Source organism: Numida meleagris, chromosome 12 (genome assembly GCF_002078875.1).
Source record: "Numida meleagris isolate 19003 breed g44 Domestic line chromosome 12, NumMel1.0, whole genome shotgun sequence".
NCBI classification, from domain to species: domain Eukaryota; kingdom Metazoa; phylum Chordata; class Aves; order Galliformes; family Numididae; genus Numida; species Numida meleagris.
In genome coordinates, this window is record NC_034420.1 from 14,556,007 (window position 1) to 14,573,461 (window position 17,455).

A 17,455-nucleotide genomic window follows, 5' to 3' on the forward strand; every position below is an offset into this window, starting at 1 on the left:
GCTCAGTGCCAATGTTACTTAGAGGCTTGGAGGCTTTTTTCTTCTCATTCTGCTTTGTCAAAATGTGATGTTTTTGTAGATTATATTGACTGCGTTGCTTTTCTGGCAATGTTAAAACTCTACCAATCAATTTAAGGAAATAACTCAGTCTGAAAGATGCCTTGAGCTTTCATAAAGGAGAGGACACAAGACTGACACGAAATCGTGGCCTCGCTGTGATCCTTTTTGATGAGCAGCACACAGCTGTTTATAGAAGCGAGGCAAATCTGAAACTAGATGATTGCCTGTGGTCTGTTTTCTTCCTTAATGCAAAATCTTTGTTTAACTTCACCAAGACTGTGTCTATTGAAACAAAATTCTTTTTGTTCTCACTGCAATAGCTGGCCCTACTGCAGCGAGGAGAGCACAGCATACCCATCCCAGCAAGCAGTACCACTCAACTTTCCCCTGCCAGCTCCCCTGTTCTCCGGAGCTGTCAGGCTAGGCAGGACTCCTGACCTCCTCCCTTCCCTCATTTGTTCACCTTTCGGAAGGATAAATCACCCTGGGTCTTTGCAGGAGGGAAGTAAATAGTGTAGTTGGCACTGATGAGACACATCAATGTCTTGGAAACTTCAAGAAGTTGGCTCCACCTATCATCATCTCATGTCTTAGTGAGAGTTTCTCAAACAGAAAAAAATATGTTCCCTGTGACCTGTGCCAGACCTTGTGCAAACTGGCAGTAGTGTAAAATTGAGAGGGGAAGAACCATAGAATCTTAGAATGGCCTGGATTGAAAAGGACTTCAAAGATCATCTAGTTTCAGCCCCCCTGCTGTGTGTAGGGTCACCAACCACTAGACCAGGCTGCCCAGAGCCACATCCAGCCTGGCCTTGAATGCCTCCAGGGATGGGGCATCCACAACCTCCTTGGGCAACCATACAGACTTGGCACAGGCTGCCCAGAGAAGCTGTGGATGCCCCATCTGTGGAGGTGCCCAAAGCCATGAATGGGGTGCTGGGCAGGAGAGCTGTTGGTTGGTAACCCTGCCCATGGCTGGGGGCTTAGATCTTTAAGGTCCCCTCCACCCTAAGCCATTCTATGGTTCTCTGATCCAGCCTCTTCAGAAGGTGGGGATGAACTAATACCAGGTCCCTTCAGAAATATTTCCTCCCCAAGTGAGAGAGCTGTGTCTGTCTGTAGGCATTGCCGAGCATTGTGTTGGGGTGCCAACTCACCCACCACCTTCCCACTCCCATACCCACTCTTCCCTCACCTGGCGCTGGGATTAAGGATCTTGGACATTTACAGAGGAGCATGGTGGCTGTGCTGGAGCCCTCAGCTTCTCGGGGTGGCCAGGGCCATGTGCAGCCAGTAATTAACTTTTCAAGGAGAACCTGGCACCACTCCAGAACAAAGGTTAATGCTTAAGCTGCAGAAAAGGAGCAGAGTTGACACGTTGTATTAAAAACCACCGGCAGGGTGGAAAACTAAGGGAACCTTTCCAAATTAAAAAAGGGAGGTTAATAGCAGGGTGCAGCTGGGATCAAGGCTGGTGGTTACAGTTTTTATTGGTTTGATAAGTGACTTTGATGACAGGTTTCAAAGCCAGTGGTTTTTGGTGTTGTACAAGTTCTTTAAGTGGTAATACAATGTCTAATAGAATAAGAGCTAACCAGATAGCTACCTTAACCTGAAGGACATCTGACACATTAACATCAGCTGTCCTTTGCTGCGTGTGATGGTTGGAGACAAGAGGAGAGTTTTTGAGGAGAAGAAATACCCACCAAAAAGAAAAGAACTAGTGCTGTTTTGCAGCAGTCATAGCTTGCCCCACAGACATATCTCTGTGTAATATCCCAGCCTCATGCAAAACAGCAAGGAGGAGTGAACATGACAACAATTTATCTGGGTAAAATGGAGATGGAACAGAAAGCCACATTTCAAACAATGTTGTGTGACATCTATTTGAAACACGGCTCAGGATCATCTCCCACAAGTCAAAGTAGTTATGCTGGATGAGAAAGGTGCCTGAATATTTACTGCAGTCTTACTACTACAACATGCAAATGGAGGAGGGACTGCCATGAGTTGCAATGGGAGATAAGAGCCAGTTTGCTGTGGCAGAAAGGAATTGTGCAGCGCTCTGCACTTGCCCTCCAGAGAGTTTGAATTAATTATTTTGCTTGCATGCATAGTGTAATAGATCCTGGAGTGGCTGCAAAGCTTATTATTTCCCTAGGACATGTTTTAGTTTGCGTCTATAATCTGTTTTTATATACAGATTTTGCAGGATTAGTCTGCCACCCTAATAATAATAATTAAAAGATCCTAAAATTAGCTAATGGCTTTGTTTTCTTAGAAGGCATTTACCTCCTGGGATGTAAGGGGAGAGGGGAGGTAATTGATTGCTAATGTGCTAAGGATTATTCAGTAAAGGCGTATTTGCTTTTAACTTGAAAACTAAGCAAAGGTCTTACAAAACATACCAACATCCCTCCTCATCCTCCTCCTTCCTTCATTTCTAGCTGGGGCTGCTTCTCATCTGCCTGGTACAGCTTTGGCTCCTGAACTGAGCTCTCCTTTTGATCTGCTAGTCCACCTGCATCCTTTCAATTTCTTTGTCATTACCTTATTATCCTTTTTCCCGTCTTTCAGCATTTTATTGTCCTCTGATTCCTTTCTAAGTAACTGTAATAATCAAATGAGAATGCCTCCTGAGACATCTTCTATTACTCCTGAATTCCAAATTTTTTAGGAACTTAAATTTTTATCTTTGGGTGCCTGAATTGTCTGTGGTCCCAAAGTAGGATAGGAAGAAAATCAGACCACGGGATGGCTTGATTTGCACGGTGTGCTGGTTATACTAATGCCACAAGTCAGAACTTTTCACAGATTCCTTTTGTGCAGAAAGTAACACTTTTCTTCTGCCCTGGAAATAACATATAAGGCAGTCAAGATAGGTTCCCTCTTCCCTCTCCCAGATAATCTCTGCTTGTCTTCTCCAGATGAGGAATAGGTGACTGAGTAGAATTTCTGAGTCCTCCACAAAAGGTTTCAAACTGCAAGTAGCCCACAGAGGAGTCCTTAACAGGGGCGGAAAAGCCAAGTGACAAATAACACACCTGAGAAGAACAGATGGCGCTAATAAGGGGTGGCTGTTGCTTTATAATATTCACAGAAGTAGTATTTCTTTATCAGGTCAGGAAATTTAATCTGGCATCTCCCTGGGTGATGGATAACTGCTTGTAATTACTGTGCCAAGGCATTATATTTATATTGGTGGGTTGCTGCTTTTATTATTAGCGTTTGTTCCTGCTAATTTGCTACGAACTCTATAAAGTGAACATTTTCTTTATTTTTAGGGTAGAAGAAAGTTTTAAAACCTTATTCTGGTCAATATTTGGCTTATCTGAAGTGATATCCGTGGTGCTGAAGTACGATCATAAATTCATTGAGAATATTGGATATGTACTCTATGGAGTATATAACGTGACCATGGTGGTGGTGCTGCTTAATATGCTAATAGCCATGATAAACAACTCCTATCAGGAAATTGAGGTAAGATAAGAAACTGGGTTACAAACACAATGTACATAATTATCATTGACAATGAAAATGTTGATGGAACAAGGAAGTTGTAGTTTATTCCATATGCAAAATTGGAGCACTATTGAAACACACACAGTTCTTATACTGTGTAAGAGTCAGGGCGGCATCAGTCCCAAATTAGGGCTGAATTAATAATTAACAGGGAATCATTTCTATAAAAACTTCAGCGTCCTTGTTTTTAATGACCATCTGTGAGCAAGCTCAATTTCCTTTACATGTATTTAATGAAAGCAGTTTGTAATGTTTTTTACTCCTTAATGCTGGTTACGATAATTTATCTACGTGTACTATCTTAGCTGTGTTGTTTCCTTATAACAGATCAAGCAATATTTCATCTGGTTTTTTTTCCATTTTCTATTGGCTAAACGTGCAGACCCATCTAAGGCTGAAGCTCATAGATACACATTCAAATAATCCATATTTTGCATGCCTGGTATTTGGAACCTTGGTGTAGATTTTGTATTATTTTTTATTTTGAGGAGTCCCTCGGCCCACGAGTCATAACAGTGTGAGCAAAAAAAAAAAAAAAGCAGCATAAAAAAGATACAAATACAGAATATGAATAGGTATCTGCAGGAAGGCGTTTGCAGGGTTTACCCAACTTTGTTCAGTAGTACTGGGAGTAGCAGGCTGGGTTTGCTAAATACTTTGTACAAAAACAGCTCCCTGCTAACATAAAGAAAAGTAGAAAAAAAACGATTAATATTTGGACTGTGTTAATGCTGATTCACCTCTTTCTTCTGATTTGCTAAATGTCAAGTTTCTGTCGCTGGGTTTGTATTAATTATTTGCTCTAATCTTCCCTCAGAACCTGACACTGCAAAAGGCCACAGCTGAAATTGTTTTCTGACTGTAATGTCTGATTCCTAAATGTACTGTAGTGCAAATAGAGCTCTATCTCATGTGTGCGGCAACTGAGTCTAAATGTCAGAGAGACTTTACATATGCTCCCTGCCCTAGAAGCCTTCTTGTGTGCAGAAGGTATTTTCCCAAAGTTTTGTAATCACTTAGAATCATAGAATGGTTTGGGTTGGAAAGGACCTTAAAGGTCCCCTAGTTCCAACCCCAAACCTTAAGATCAAGCACCTTCCTCAACCTCCTTCTACTGAAACAAGTTCTACTTCTGAAGGGGTTTCAGATTCTTAATGCATTTTCTAGTTTATTGCAGTAGGTAGAGATGCTCTTGAAAGTTTACAGAAGAAAAATTTAAAGAAATGTCTCAATAGGTGGCCTATGTTTGTTTTCTGGTCTATACTCCATGATGAGCAGTTTCCTGGAAAAGCCTTTAACATCCTTCTTGGCAGCCTGGAACTTTTCAGAACTTTGTTAAAGAACATTTTTAACTATCAGCAAGAGAAACAAATGTGAGCTATTCCTTCCAGATCCTCCTACTTGAGAACTGGGAGAAATCTAGTAAATCTCACACTAATCCTTTAAATCCTCAGCGACAGAGAGATTAAGGAAAGACAAAGTCATCCTACTGACTAAATAGAAAATCCTTTCTGTTTATCTGACAACAGCAGTGTCAATAATGACAGAGGATGGTAATTACTTAGGAATTAAATTCCATTGCAGTCAATGGGGAAATGCTTTTCTGTTAGCCAGAGTTACAAAATAGTACTCTTATGCTTTCCATTGAACATCTCTTTTCAGCTACTTCTGGTTTTCTTCTGTTTATCCCTCAAGTATTAATGCTTCCTGACTTCTTTGTATTTATGGAAAGAAAAAAAATCCTTCTGCCAGCCAGAAACGCTTCCATCATTAGCTCCTTAGCTATTTAGCAGAAAAGCATTAAAAATGTTAACAAATTATTTCCACTGTAATTCAGATTTAGGCTTTTGTGAGGTTCAACCCCAAACAATGAGAAGGCTGAGGAGCAGCAGTGAATGCTGCTCTGTTGGCAGAAGTATTGCTGTACCTGTGACAGAATTAAGCTCAGTTATGGCATGCCAGTTTTTGACATGGTTTTGGAGGTAAGACGTCATCAGAGGTTACTAATTTCAGCAGCACATGGATGTGACTATAAGGAACTGGCAAACTGTGTTTCTATCCATGCTGCTGGCCTCCACATAAACCATCAAGAAAACAGCTGTAGAGCAGCTGTATCTCCTCTGTTCCTTTGCCTGATAAATTGTCCTGATACATGGGTCTGACCATCATCCTCTGTAAATGCCAAGCAGATCCATAAAGGGTGTGCTAACCTTAACCTTGTCCCTGTGCTTGGAAGTGATCCTGGCCCATCCTGACACTTCATAAGGGAGATTCACAGGCAATGAGTGATGGGTTTTTTTTCAGGATTGAAGAGGAAGTAATGTGATGACAGAAGAAATCAGTGATTAGCCTCCTCTATGGGTGATTCCTGGCCAATGCAGTGATAACTGTTACCTGGCAATTAGCACTGCAGTTAATCAGAGGCAGCCTTTGTTGTTGTACACGTATCCGCTTCTTCTCCTTTTCGTGACTGTATATATGTTTTAATACAGTCATTGCCCAGCAGAGCACTAGCACTGGGTTGTCACTGAAAGACAAGCCCTTTGCTGTCCAAGGAAATAAGTAATGTTCAACTCAAAGAAACCACACCAGTGTGCAAAACACCTTCAACAAACCTAGTTACTGGCCACCACTATCAAGCTGACTGCAGCTGTGCTCCCATGTTCAAATGAGACAAAGAAACAGGGCGAAAAATACCACTCTGAGATGATTTGCTCTTCATTATCCCCCTCGTTGCAGTACAGCTCTGCTCCAGCCTTCCTTGCTCCCCACCTCCATCCTCCAAAATGCCTGTCTTTGTGACACCGTGCTGCATTTCTGCAGCCTTTTCTGGAGAGAAATGTGAACTCATTTGAATCCAAGCTTACACTGACCTTTCTGGCTTATGGCATTTGCCTGGCTTAGAAGGCAAAAAAATTTTCCCTATTCCCAACTTCTTCTTAATAAGCAGTTTGTAGAAATCTTCTGTCAAGCAGAAATAAGGTGACATTCAGTCTGGTATTTGGAGGACTTGTACCCTCTGTTTATTCATTTCTTGGTTCAATTTTTCCTTCTTTTTGGATGACAGAGAAACCTAAGAAGATAACATTGCTTTCAGGTGTCCCATTTTAGCTGATTCTAGTTAAATCCTGCCTGTATGTTTGTTCTTATGATAGCTAAATTCTTTTCTATGTGCTAATCATGTATTTGGGTGCTATTTTCTCTTCCCTTCCCAAGGAGGATGCAGATGTGGAGTGGAAGTTTGCACGTGCCAAGCTCTGGCTGTCCTACTTTGACGAAGGAAGGACTTTACCCGCTCCCTTTAATCTAGTGCCAAGCCCTAAATCATTTTATTATCTCATACTGAGAATAAAAATGTGCCTCATAAAACTCTGCAAATCTAAGGCCAAAAACTGTGAAAATGACCTCGAGATGGGGATGCTGAACTCCAAACAACGGGTATGTTGCATCTGTGCTTTTTTGCCTTCTGTGTAGAGTAACGGATCCATGGCTGCAGGGACCTTCTGGAGGGGGTTGTGTGGTTCATAGGTTGACCAGGGACAGTGCAACCTCTTGCTCAGTCTTGTTACTTGTCTTATATCAGCACCTAGAGGGTCCTCTCAGACTTGCAGCCTCAAACTGAGCAGTCAGTACACCGGTGACAGAGCAACTCTTATAAAAGGAGGCACTTCTATAATGGGGTTTCCCAGAGCCTAATGAACAAAGTCAAAGACCAAGGGCAGAGGCAGAGACATAAATGATACCCATCTTTTCTGGCTCCTAATCTGCCCAGCAGACTTTCATGCCTCTTCAAAACATCCTCTTGCCTTTAAGTGATTTCCCAATTAATTTTAGTGCCATTATGTGAACCACCATATTTACTGCCATTTCAGGTTTGGGAACAAGTTTCCAAGCACTTATTAATAATAAGGCTTCCTAAATGCCTACAGCTATAATTAGCAACCTCTCTGCTTACATCTGCTTAGTGATGGGTAGCACTGATGGGCAGATCCTGTCTCTTCCATCTCTTCTTTGGCCCCTTGAAATAGAAATGTGCTTTGGAAGTGCTGGGGGCATGTTTTCCCCACCAAAAGCGAATATCTGTCTAACCATTATCAGCATCCTGATTAATAATAATAAATAATATCACTATTTCTCAAGATCTGTGGGACAGTCAGTGATAAAAAGCCTTTAACTAAGGCCTTCCCTGTACATACACTTGCATACGGTTGCAAGGGTCTGTGTGTGCATTAGCTTCTTTGGGTCTATAATATGAATTAATTCCTTTGAGTAAGTACTTCCTTATTTCTTTAGCACTTGGGCCAAAAAGTTCATAGGTGGATAAAAGTGTCAAAAAAATCTGTAATGAATACTGGTCTTCTGAAAAGACTTTTGGAAACTTCTGGAATGCAAAATCAATAGCTTTGTTGTCATCTGATAAAAGAATAATACATCTCAATTTTTAAAAAAGGCTTTTTTCAGCTAAGAAACCAGCAAACTGTACTACTGTTTTCAAAGAACTGCTGTAAATCAATTCCATTTCAGAATTTTTGATAGCTGCATTGACTTGTTCTCTACAAATCTATTTATTTTTTTATAAAATAAAAAAATGTGCCCTACATTGATAATCACCAATCTAAGATACATTTCATTTCTCTTAGCATCTCCTTAACAAAAACTTGTCTGAGAATACTATTTTTGCCTTGACAATTTAAAATCCTTTTATTTTCCCAGCAATTTTTGTTTTTCAACTCTTTTCTCTCTTTCAGATCGTTACCTATTTAGAACAGAATGCGCTGGCTTTTATTCTACCCACGCATTTAATCATTTCCTACCAGTTTTACAAAGTTCCGTTTAGCTTGGTGTTATCCGCGCGTGAGAAGATATCGTTGACTTAATACATCATGATGTTTTATCATTTCAGAAAGTTCGTTTTCAGTCTAGCAGTCTACACACAGAGAATTTTTCAATGAAGAATGCTTACAACAAGCCCACGAGATACCAGGTAACCACAGAGCCGGGGCAGAGGTGTGTTGGTGTACTGCTCTGCTGGGCTGTACTTGCTTGGGTCCGGTTGGTGCCATGCTGTGATGTACTGAGCTGTGGCTTAACATGGTCACAGTGCTCAGAGACAAATGCAGTGTATCATCCGTGGAAATAGACACGGTGTTAATATATGCCGTGCTAATTGATTCCACTCAAGGATATTATATTAAGCTTCATAGCAGGACTATCATTCAAGCTTTAATTTCCCAGTCTTGCACAGGCAGCATTTCATTGTCATGATACCATGCCATCTCTCCAGCCTTTCCATTGCCATTTGCACGTGCTTTCTCTGTCAGTAACTTATCCTACACCGCTAAACCTGCAATGTGGTATGGTCCGAAAACACCTGTGACTGCAGAGGTGGCAGAAGGAACCCCAGCTTGTGGTTTCTCTGAATGTTTCCTTTAGTAAGACTTACCAGGTGAAGTACCTGCATTTGGAGTACGGTGCTTTTAAAAGATACCAGAAAATATGCAGAACCTAAAAATGGAGTTGCTTGGGGAGACGAAGCTGGTGAGGGGTCTGGAGCACAGGCCTTTTCTCTCTTATAACTAGTGACAGGACGAGGGGGAATGGCCTCAAGTTGCACCAGGGGAAATTTAGACTGGACATTAGGAAATTCTACTTTTCTGAAAGAGTGGTCAGGCGCTGGAATGGGCTGCCCAGGGAGGTGGTTGAGTCACCGTCCCTGGAGGTGTTCAAGAAACATTTAGATAGAGTGTTGAGAGACATGGTTTAGTGGGGTTATTGGTGGTAGGTGGATGGTTGGACTGGATGATCTTGTAGGTCTTTTCCAACTTAGCTAGTTCTATGATTCTATGACACCATGATGCAGGGATAAATTAGCACAAGCAAAACGATGTCTTTATCAAACACTCTTGAGATGAGGCTTTGAATGGAGCATTGCTAAAATGCTATGTTAAGCTCATGTGTTCATCCCCACTCCCAGCACTGGGACTGTCATGCTGTCAGCAGCACCTTCCTCTATAAAAGTCAGGAAAGGATTTGTTGGGGAAATTAGAAGGACTAGTTGGTAATTTTAGAAGCTCAGGAATATATTTATTTGATGTTTGGAGTGATAAAATAGCGGCAAGGTAAGAGAAGACCAAAGGTGATGGCTCACTTCACTCTGGAGCTCTTGTACTGCCCAGTGGGTAACATGGGTTTGAGACCAGTTTTATCTAAACTGTTTCAAGTTTGGCCTTCATTATCAAGATGCTGTCTTGAAGCTTTATTTGGCATTTCCCTGCAATAAACAGGATCGTTTTGCTGAGAGGCTATTTCATTTATTGTAACTCTAAGGAATAGCAATGGGGAGAAGGGGAAAAGCTACACTGGGGCAAAAATGAATTACTTTCCTACACCTACTGGGAGAAATACCTACTATGTGACTAAGTAGCCTCTTGTTAGGGGGGGTCAGATCTTGAATATTTAGTTTCTATAGACAAATCCAACTACATTCTGTACTTGATGGATTAGGCAGACATCCTTAGGCTTTTGGCTTTCACATACAGGAGTTAATATAGGACTGTATTTGAGTAGTGGCCATCAAAAATACCAGCTGCATGGGAACCGGAGTAGATAGGTGTTACCATAGTTTTCCAGATAATAACTATATTCATTGTTTATGTTGATTCCTTATTTTATTCTAAATTTCCTGTCATCTGTGCTGAAAAAAAAAATCATTTATTTTAGATCCACGATTTCCCTGCTTTCCCCAAACATTACTTCATTTATGTTTTCCCAGGTGCCAACCCTACCTCCCTCTGGATTCTACTACCTTGGCCATCTTCAACACACCGTACGTGCGCTGTGCCTCACCTCTGTTGCTTTTACTGACGCACCTGGTTAGCCAGATGCCTCTTTGAGACAAGGACAGAGTCTTTAACATCCCACATTCCATGACTACATGACTTATATATAAATGACTGGATCCTTCTTTGATGCGCACACGCATTTTGTACCGTTATAATGCATAGCTGGCTACTAGGGAAAAAAAAGAGCAAGTGTATTGATTCCTTAATTCGCGTTTCACAGTCTTCTCAGCGATTTTAAGTGATGTTCAAAGCAGACGTGATTGCTCTGCGAATAGGTGAGCTGATGAGCTCACGCTGAGAGGCTTTCCCTTAATAGTGGCCATCTGCTCAAGAAAAGACATTTGCATATCTTTTCTTGGATGTTCACCGAGCTCTCCTCTGTTTGCAGAGGATGCAGAAAGCCCGGAGGGCGCAGAACTCTTCATTGAACCTGTCACTCTTTTGTCTCAAAGAGAGCCCATTGACCTCCTTCTAGAACTAGTCACATCAAGCAGGGCAGTAAAAGGCTCTCCTATTTTCCTGTTTCACGAAGCTGCTCCCAAGAAAGACAGCATGTCCTGCCTTAGCTGTCCCCTGCGACTGAGCTATGGCCATCAAGCACTGCATGCCCAAAGAATTGATATAAACGTCCTATAAGTAAATTTAGGTATATTAGTTTGGACTCCTGATCATTATCTCTGATAGAGCAATGCTTTTTATGTTTCTCACAGTTTAAATGCTTTTTTTTCCCACTGATGAACATCTTTTCTGTAGCGAGGAGCTGGCAATGACATAGGCCTTCGCTGTGAGCCACTGGGCAGCCCGAGACTGACAAAGTTACTTTCCTTCTACATAAATAAGGCATTTTTGGAACAATATCACATTGCAAGCTCGTCTCCATCATCACCTCTTACTGTTTCCGTATATGCTGTTCCTTACTAACAGTCATCACCCATTTTAGAAATATACATGGAGCCACTTTTACCCTATGTATGTCCCATAAAATTTGCCATTTCCCTACGCAATTTCTCACTCTCCATTTTTGTTCTCTCTTGTTCTGTCCTAAGTCTGTTTTCTCTCCTCAACCCCAAGTTCCAAAGCAAGTATTTCCATTCAACTTTGGGTCAGATGTTCAATTCATCATCATGAATGAGTTTGTTACCATTGCTGATTAACAACTTATTTTTTCCAGTAAAGTGTATTTTATAGATACATTAAATAGCAGCTTGTTCGAGAAATGGTCCGACTCCCATTTCTTAAACCGCTGTTGGATCATCTGTGTTTTCATTGTCTGTGGGACATACTCTGCATTCACATGTATCCCACAAACAAAACGTGGACTCGTTATGGAATGGCTATCAAGTAACTACTCTAATACAAAGTTCACAATATAAAGTGGAAAATAAATGAGAAGTCAATAATAAAAATCCCTTTGCCTCCTCCGAAGCCAGGCTTCATCCACAGAGAAATAATAAGTTGAGAATTGAGGAGGTGTGGATAAACTCACGTTAAGTGTTTCTGTTCTCTTTTCAGAAAATAATGAAACGCCTGATTAAGCGGTACGTGCTGAAGGCTCAGGTGGACCGAGAAAATGATGAAGTCAATGAAGGCAAGTGGATTTTTGTTATTGCCACAAATTAGAGCATGTCATGTTACTGCTATTGATTTCTTGAGTAAAAGGATTGGACTTGGAGAACACCTCAGTGCAGAGGAAGCATGCCTCAGGCTCACATGAAGGCAAACAACGGTGACTCTGAGCCACCTTTACGCTCTGAAATTTTCCTTAGCAGAAAACATGTACCATAGGATCTGTCTGCACGTTGTCGTGCTCTGCCCCATAGCTCTACCTATCCTTGCTTTGCAAAACCCAGGGCATTACCCATACTTAGCCTTGTCTTGGGGCGTAAGTAAAGCAGTCATTGACTGTACTGTCCATGGCCACCCCAAGGGCATTTCTGGAACTGAATAAGGATGTGCACTACCATGGTGTCTTGTAGGTTTTGTAAGTGGATGGAAAAGAGACTCCTTGTAATGCCTTCCCCCGCTATTCTTCTGCAAATGTCCCATGTAGGCGAAGGTCTATATATGGAGAGAGAACAGACTTGAGAAAAAAGATGAATTTTCTCTGCATAGTTGCTACTGCTGTTGGTACCACTATTGCAAGTATGGATTATTTCCTATAAGCCACATATTAAGCGCATAAAAGTAGTAACTTCATATAGAGTGCCACAAACACTCATGACCAAGCTCATGTAAATAAATGATCTGTCTTAAAACCATAGGTATGATTTCTTTGATATTGCTAACAACAACGTATTCCTCCCTTTAGGAGAACTTAAAGAGATTAAGCAAGATATTTCTAGTCTCCGATATGAACTCCTGGAGGAAAAGTCTCAAGCCACTGGTGAGCTGGCAAGACTTATACAGCAGCTGAGTGACAAATTCGGGAAGAACTTAAATAAGGACATTTGATGGTGAGCACAGAGGAAAGCAACTGGTTTTCTAAACGTTATTCAGTCTCAACCAGCATCTTAAGAGGACAAAAACAGTGCAAAAAATGGGGACCACACACACATCTTCTACGAATTGGCTGGTGTCAGTAAGGAGCAGTTTGCATTACTCCTGTGTTTGGTGAATTTCCAGTTAAATCTTTTATGACACAAAATAACTTACTGATGAAAACATATGCCGTTCGACATCAGAAATATATATGAACCATAGAGAAGGCACCTTAGTTAAAGGTAAAAAAAAGCCAGACCTTCATGCTCCTGTCTCCAGTGAGCTCATTTACATTAACTCTGTACTGATCAGAAGTCGGTGAAGTCTGAAGAAAAAATGTGCCAAGCCTACTCCTTGAGAATTTAAAAAAATCCTGTCCTTGGGTGTGTACTCTCTTTTCATGTTTACATGGGCATCCATGGAGGTAACTTTGAACAGCACTGTGGTTAATGAAAAGCCTATGAGAAATCATCTGCTGAAATGACCAAGGCCAAGCATGTCAGCTGGAGGTCAGCTGCTTTCTAGGCTGGAAGACAGAGTTGGAACCATGAACCAGACTTGCTGGGTAAAGCATCCTTCATCCCTTTGCTGGAACCTGATAAAGGGATTCCAAGCCAAAAACTCCTCTCTGCCTCTTCCAGCTGTATTAGCCAACCCACTAAAGGACATGGTCCTTTCGTACACACCGAGCCTCTCTTTTGTCCTTAGATGATCCCAGCTTCAACAACAGTGTACTGAAATATTCAGTGAAAATCCACAGCAGAAATAACATATTTTGTGCTTATGTGTTCAGGACAAGGAAGAGCACTAATCCGATGACAGCAACGCAACTCAGCTGCTCTGCTTTTGGATTCAAACAGCAAGCCATAGCGTGAGGTAAATCATGAAAAACAGACCCCAGTAGTTTCAGATCTTCGAATCTGTAGGAAAAGGCTTCATTTCCACCGAGGACATGGTGACAAGTGAAAAAGTAGAAATAAAAAGAAGAATGAATTACTGAAGAAATGATTGTCTTGAGTTATGTGTTTGGCTCTTCTGGAGGACCAGGAAGGAATTAAAACCACTTCCAAGGCCGTAATACAAACACTCAGACTGCACTTTTACAAAGGGTGAGCAATGACTCGATGCAAAGCAACCGGAGACTTGGATTGCTTGGGTTTTTACACTTAGCTACATGATTTCAGTATTTAAAGCACACCTTACTACTTGGGAACCGCTGAACTGGACTGTTTGTTTACAAGGTGCACCTCTAAGATGACCGTTGCATTTAGGTATCAGCTGAGAAAAACAAGCAGAAGCAGAAGGTGACCCCGTGATCAGTTCTTAAGTGCCAGATGAGAACACAGATAGCCTAATAGAATCATAGCTATATTTGTACAAAAACGTTAAAAAAGACAAAATAAAAAAAAGTGTACTGTACGTAGACCTGTTTAGAGAAAAAGCAGAATACTGTATTTTTACCTTTAATAAGATTATCTTGTATACTGTCATATTTTTACCTAAACCAGGAAAAAAAAATAAAATTACCTCATAATATTTTGTGGTACACTCGGTGAAATACTTGCCTGATCTTTTGGATGTCCCAAACATTTTGTTGCTTTTCTGCAGCGTTAGTGAAACCATTCAAAGAAGCAATTTTGTCATAAAACTGCTGGAGCTTGGCAGAGAGAAAAGGCAAAACTGAAATTAAAATATATCTCAAGGGAATGAACTTTGGGAATCGGAAGTTCCAACAACCTGTAAATGTGACTCCTTATCAGTGGTGCTTCATTTGAAATCATTATTATCAGTATTAACACATCTCTAAGACTATAGGGGAAATCTGCTACTTTTCTATGATCATTCATTCTTGCAATGCAATGTTATGATGAACTGCCTAGATGACAACATCCATCACCAGATGCTGGCACGAGATGGTCACTACATGTAATAACTTTGCAGGGATGGTAACTCACTGGTCATCTCTTTGGCCTGTTTTCCTCTGCTTAAAGCAGAGAATGGTGCTGATTTAAACTATTCTGCTTTCCCGCTAAGAAGATGGAATATCTTTCATGGCAATGCTGTTACATTTGCCTACCAGCCACTGTGCAAAATTCATTTCAATTTTGGTAAAATAGCTCTGTTGCCACAGCCCTGTCTTAAAGGATTGTTTCATTACAATACAACTCTACAGCTGGCTCTTGATCCAGGCATTGCTTTACCCTTCCCATTCAGTGTTCTAACATCTCCTAGGAATGCAAGAAGAATTATTTAATGCTGAAGAAATAATATTAACCATAATTTCCACTTCTCGTCATACTACATATAGAGTCAGGTGAGAAAGGTAAGTGGAAATGCAATGATACACTTACATTTTTCAAATTTAGATGCAAGACACCATAAGATTTGCCCCAGCATCCTGTGATGTAGATGGAAGCGTTCTCCTGGTGCTGAGCATCACAGTCTGTGCATGCTCTGGTCAGCATCAATAGCAGCACAGTGTGAGGAGCATTGTAGAGTGACGTGGGGCACAGCCATGTCCCATCAGCTGCTGCCCTGAGACTGGTGGGGAAAGCAAAGTAGCACAGCCCTGCTCTGCATGCAGGAATTTGCTATGAAAGAGCATAACATTTTCCGGAACTTCAAAAGGAAAGATGTACAGAGAAAAATATCATTTAAAAAAATGTGCTTCTTCCCCTTTAGCATTTCCCTTCCATGAACTATCAAGGCACTGAGTTTTTTCTATAAATATTCATGGCAAGCGAAATCCCATTTCTCCAAAGCACTTTTCTCATCTGGTCCCAGGAATACCAGCAAGGAAGCTGCATGCATCTATTTGTCTGCTACGAGCAGAAACAAAGTTAAATTCATTGTATGGTTCATTCTCCAAACTGTTTACAAGAAATTACGGTTAAGAACCTTACTAAAGGATCCCCAAGAGAAGTCAGGGATTTTGGAGAGGAACTATCAGAGCAGCTGGCTCCCAGAAAGGAACAGACCTGGGGCACGCAGGCCCCGTGCCATCCCCATCACCAGTGGCAGGCTGGCTTGACATATGGGAGTTCTATTTCTTGAACGAATTAATAGTGCAAAGGGATATTGCTTTGGCCAAACTGTGTATACAGTTATGATATCTTATGGGAAATATGTTAGAAAGGGGTCACCACTGTGAGTATTCTCCAGATCTGTCTAATTCTGCAAACCCAGCAGATCAAACAAACTGGAAGTTGGACAAACTGACAGAGATGGGAACAAAGCCATCAGCTAGCCAGCACTGATTTACTGACTGCCCTAATGTTTGGATGATGATTTCCTTCCTTGCATCAGTGAATGCTAATGGAAAGGAGACAGCAGCAGAAAGCATTAGCATGCCTTTAAGCAGGTGAACTGCAGAGCTTCAAGCCACCAACCCCTGTAGACCAGAGATGCAAATGCTGAACCAAAGGAACTGCCCGAGGGCTCCTGGCACTTCCAGCAAGCCAAAGAAGGTGGCCTAACTAAATAATGGAGACACTGAGGACCACTCAGCCAGGACACAGCAGGGAACAACCCATCACCATGTCACAGGCAGGCTTCATGTCAATACTGGGATGTCTTCACTACAGCTTCATTTAAATCAATGCAAACAGAAAGGGAGATAATTAATAGCCAAAGCGGCCAAATGGCTGAACTGGACGGAGAGCTTGCAGTGCCTTTAGCAGTAAGTAAAAGTGTGCTCACTTAAGGTCACTTGAGAGAGATTTAATACAAATGTGCAGTGTGATAAAGAGGATTTAGAAGGGCTTAAAAGGTTATTGAATAGCTAACAAGCTTGTTAATATTTAAGCAATATTTACTATAATGCAGACTAATATGTAATTCTCCTACTAAAGATTAATCATATTGATGCAAGGATTTAATTAGGGCTTACCCAGCAGGAGGGACGAGGGATCTGGTGCTGAGATGAATTTCCCTGCTGCAGCCGCTGGTCCTCATTCTGGGCAATTGGTCCACACGTACTGAGGAAGCAGGAGGCTGAAGGCTGAGATCTTCCTGAGGACGAATGTCACTCTCTAGAACATCAAAGAGGATGGCACAGAGACTTCATAGCATGTTGTATCTGAAAACAAAGAAAGAAATCCCAAAAGGAAACCTATGCCTGTGCATGACAGCTGCTGTGCTATCCCTCCAGAACAGGTCTCTCAGTTCCATTTTACTCCATGGTAGGCATTACTTTACTTCCACCAAGTTTAAAAACTGACTTTGTGAAAAGATTTATTTATTTCTTTTAGTATAAGAATGGGCTAGGGATTAAATCTGCACGAGGATTCCCAAACCAAAGAAAGAGAAGCTCATTCATCCTCTAATGAAGCTCATTGTGTGCCTCCATTTAGAAACAATACTGACTGATTTTGTCAATCATACCTGCAGCCTTCCAGGCCAGAAGTGCAGTCCTTCAGAAAGCCGCCCCACTCATCTCCCCAACCTCACATCCGTCCCAACAGCTGCATGAGCTCACATCTCAGGGACTCCTTCAGGTCACTTTTCTCCCCAAGTCCCTGACCATCACCGCCTCCATGTCACACCTCACAGCA

At 41.5% G+C, this 17,455-nt stretch overlaps 1 protein-coding gene across 1 annotated transcript in view; it reads left to right on the forward strand.

The window, feature by feature from the left end:
* TRPC7 (transient receptor potential cation channel subfamily C member 7) overlaps window positions 1-16,975 on the forward strand; it is a 69,208-nt gene extending 52,233 nt beyond the window's left edge. Inside the window, exons 8-12 of the mRNA XM_021410853.1 lie at window positions 3,345-3,540; window positions 6,799-7,020; window positions 8,486-8,566; window positions 11,937-12,012; window positions 12,733-16,975. Of these exons, the coding sequence (XP_021266528.1) occupies window positions 3,345-3,540; window positions 6,799-7,020; window positions 8,486-8,566; window positions 11,937-12,012; window positions 12,733-12,875 (718 nt within the window). The 3' untranslated portion in view covers window positions 12,876-16,975. The remainder of the gene's footprint in view (window positions 1-3,344; window positions 3,541-6,798; window positions 7,021-8,485; window positions 8,567-11,936; window positions 12,013-12,732) is intronic.